This window comes from Mus caroli, chromosome X (assembly GCF_900094665.2).
Source record: "Mus caroli chromosome X, CAROLI_EIJ_v1.1, whole genome shotgun sequence".
NCBI lineage: Eukaryota > Metazoa > Chordata > Mammalia > Rodentia > Muridae > Mus > Mus caroli.
The window spans coordinates 54,087,636-54,090,847 of NC_034589.1; the positions used below are offsets into that span (position 1 = coordinate 54,087,636).

Here is a 3,212-nt window from a genome sequence, read left to right on the forward strand (position 1 = left end):
TTTTTTTTTTTAAGAATGGATCTTTAATCTTTATTTATAGGACAAGACAGGGTACGAAATTCCACATAGAAATTAATTCAGAGAACAGCTTCATAGAATATGTACAGTTTATAACTGTTCAAGTGTAGTTTCTTTTGTAAAAAGTGCTACAATAACAAACCACATTTAAAAAGAGTTCTTAGTAGAGAAACAGTAAGACAAATCTATGAGAACACAGAATAGCAAAGCACATAGCTAACAACTTTGTGCCTTGGCTGGACATTAGAAGTTAAAGGTCCCGGGAGCTCCATCCTGAACTTGGAAGGTGAAGCCTTCAGAGGTAGTTTCTGGCACCACATTTTGATCTTCCTCTTCCTCCTTCTCAATTAAGTTCAATGAGGCCTTGTATACAGACTCGTTTTCATGGCTCTGTAGTGCTTCAATTTTTTTTGAACATATGAAGCTGTTTAATTAGGTTAACAATTTAGAAGACCAGTTTGTGAGGATACATCCCGTTTGTCAGGGAAAACTGAGATCGCAGNTAGCCCTGGAGCTGAGGAACAGCTTTAATCTTTGGCAGAATCTGCGAGTCCACAGCTTTCTGATCAGCCTCTCNCTGCTCTGTAACCTCGTATTTCTCCTTCTCCGTGTCAAAAATGTCGCCCTCCTGATGCCTGGGCTTGCACAGCTGCTTCTTCTTGAAGTAAGCGTCAGTCAGGTGTTTGGGGATTTTAACATTGCTGATAACAACTTTTGTAGAGGTGGCAATGACAAACTTCTGGTGTGTTCTGCGCAGAGGAACTCTGTTGATGACAAGAGGTCCAGTCACAAGAAGCAAGCCACTGTCCAGCTGCNTCAGGAAAACCACCCTCTTGCCCCTGTGGCGCCCAGTGAGGATGATCAAGACAGTTCCGGGAGTGAGACTGGAGCATAGCCTTCTCATGTGCTGGCTGAAGGGCTTCTTGCCATGGCTCAGCAGCTTCCGAAGCACGTCTTCCGTGGGATAATACCTAGGCATTTTTCGAAGCTTCACCAGCCGGGTGCCACCGTTCTTGTCCCCACCAACTGTTTTGGTGACAGTAGCAAGGACCTTCTCCTTTTTCTTCTTATTCTCAACCTTGGTCTTGGCAGCCGAGTGTTTCCTTTTGTACAAGGCCTTCCTGGAGTACATAGCAGATCGGGAGTACCTGCCAATTCCTCTCACCAGGACAGGGTTTGGGCTGCAATGGGGCTTCGCCTTCTTGGGCTTTTTTTTTTTTTTCAGGTATTTTCCTCATTTACATTTCCAATGCTATCCAAAAAGTCCCCAATACACCCCCCCTCCCCCCTACCCACCCCACTCCCACTTTTTGGCTCTGGCGTTCCCCTGTACTGGGGCATATAAAGTTTGCAAGTCCAATGGGCCTGTCTTTCCAGTGATGGCCGACTAGTTGGGCTTTTTAACCTCAGGGCGAACCTTTTTGGCTCCTTTGGTGGCCCGAGGATGGGAGGCAGCAGCATCACCATCAGCCTTCTTGGCCGCAGGTTTCTTCTCCTTTGTATCAGGTGCCATCTTGAATACACCCGCCATCTTGCAAGATGGGAAAGAGCTGTAGTGCTTCAATTTTATCCAAGCCTCCACACTCTTCAATCATTATACTGAGCTTTTCTGTCTCACCTAGTTTCTCTGCAGCCTGAAAGATATTTGAAATGACATCAAGAATAACCTCAATAATCTTGGTATCTTTTGCACTCAGGAGGTTCATCAAAGGTTCTATTATCCCACAATGAATGAGATACACAGTCTGTTCAACAGTCCCACCGCTGGTATAGTTGGTTATAGCCCACTCGGCCTCCTTCTGTGTCTTAAAGTCGGCCTTAGAGAGGACACCAACAAGAAAGGGGACTAGGCCGTGATTCACAACTTGCTGTATCTGGTCCTGACGTCCAGCTGTAATGTTCGACACTGTCCATGTGGCCTCCTTCTGAATATTAGTTTTGGGGTTTGTTAGCAGGCTGGGAAAGACTGCAAGTGCTCCTGCATCTATCACTTTTTGAGTCTGTTTATCTGTTCCAGTGACAATATTACCTATGGCTCTTAGTGCAGGAGTCACAATGGGCAGTTCAGTAGCTCCTAGAAGCTTCACAAGTTGGGGAACAACTCCTTTCTTCACAACCATCTCAATGCGCTCATTTGGACCATCATTCAGGTAGGAAATGGCCCAGCAGGAATCTGCTAATTCTTCTGGATCATTGTGGTGCAGGAGTCGAACTAAAGTAGGAAGAATCTGCTCAACAGCGTCTAAGGGAAGTGCAGGGTTCTTGTTTTGACAAAGGTTTGAAAGCATCCAGGTAAGATTACTTAAGTAACCACATGCCAAGGATGACAGATCAGGAACTGCAAGAAGTGTCAACAGTGGGTCAATTGCACCATGTTTGATAACTAAGTCTTGGAAAGCTGAAACATCACCTGCAATGTTTCCAAGAGCCCAGACAGCTTGCTTGCTGATGTGAGCATAGGGAGATGCCAAGAGAGAAATAAATGCTGGGATAGCACCTCCATCCACCACAGCTTTGGTCTGTTCAGATGTTCCAGAAGCAATGTTGGTGAGTGACCAAGCAGATTCAAACTGAATAGGACTACAATCAGTTTTGCCTAAGAAGGACACAAATTTTGGGATCAAACCAGCCCGGATGATGTTGTCTATAGGAGGCTGTTTCTCTCTAGAAAGCAATTTCTGAGCAGCTTGAGTAGCTTGGAGCTGGCTTTCCAAATTGTTACTGTTTATGCCTTTAGCAATGTCCTCAACAGACCAATTTACAGTCCCCTGGTTGTTCCAGTTTTCCTGTAGCAGAGAAGTATCATCATCAGGAAAGGAGCTGACGTTTCTCCTTTTCAGCATCTGCTCATCTTTTTTAGCTTTCCTGAGTTTCACATTAACTTCTGCTCAGAGGCGACTCATTTCTGTACTGTCCTTCCCCTTGTTCTTGAACCTGTTAAGTTGGGCAGCTGGTAAGTTAGCATTCTCGTTCGTGGACATGGCTGCAGGAACAAGGAGGAAAGCTGTACAGCTGGCTCAGACTTCCACGAAAGGGGGTGCGGGGCACTCAAGCTGTGGGTCAGTGGCTGTGGAAACGTCTGCTACCCTTCAGCCCTCAGACTTTGTGCCCTAAAGTTTCTTTAATGAATGTGGCTGCCCTTGTATTTGGAGCACAGATATTCAGAATTGAGAGTTCATCTTGGTAGATTTTAT

The 3,212-nt window shown here is 45.5% G+C and overlaps 1 protein-coding gene and 1 pseudogene across 2 annotated transcripts; both read right to left on the bottom strand.

Moving 5' to 3' along the window:
- Window positions 1-261: 261 nt before the first annotated feature.
- On the bottom strand, window positions 262-3,009 carry LOC110286923 (annotated as a pseudogene). The gene is made up of 2 exons (XR_003835724.1): window positions 1,584-3,009; window positions 262-423 (listed from the first exon to the last, which is right to left on the bottom strand). The product of XR_003835724.1 is annotated as an importin subunit alpha-1 pseudogene (transcript).
- Window positions 464-1,549, bottom strand: LOC110286924 (60S ribosomal protein L6-like). The gene is made up of 2 exons (XM_021153595.1): window positions 1,428-1,549; window positions 464-1,238 (listed from the first exon to the last, which is right to left on the bottom strand). Exons 1-2 carry the CDS (start codon window positions 1,547-1,549, stop codon window positions 464-466), a joined length of 897 nt encoding a protein of 298 aa, XP_021009254.1.
- Window positions 3,010-3,212: the final 203 nt, after the last annotated feature.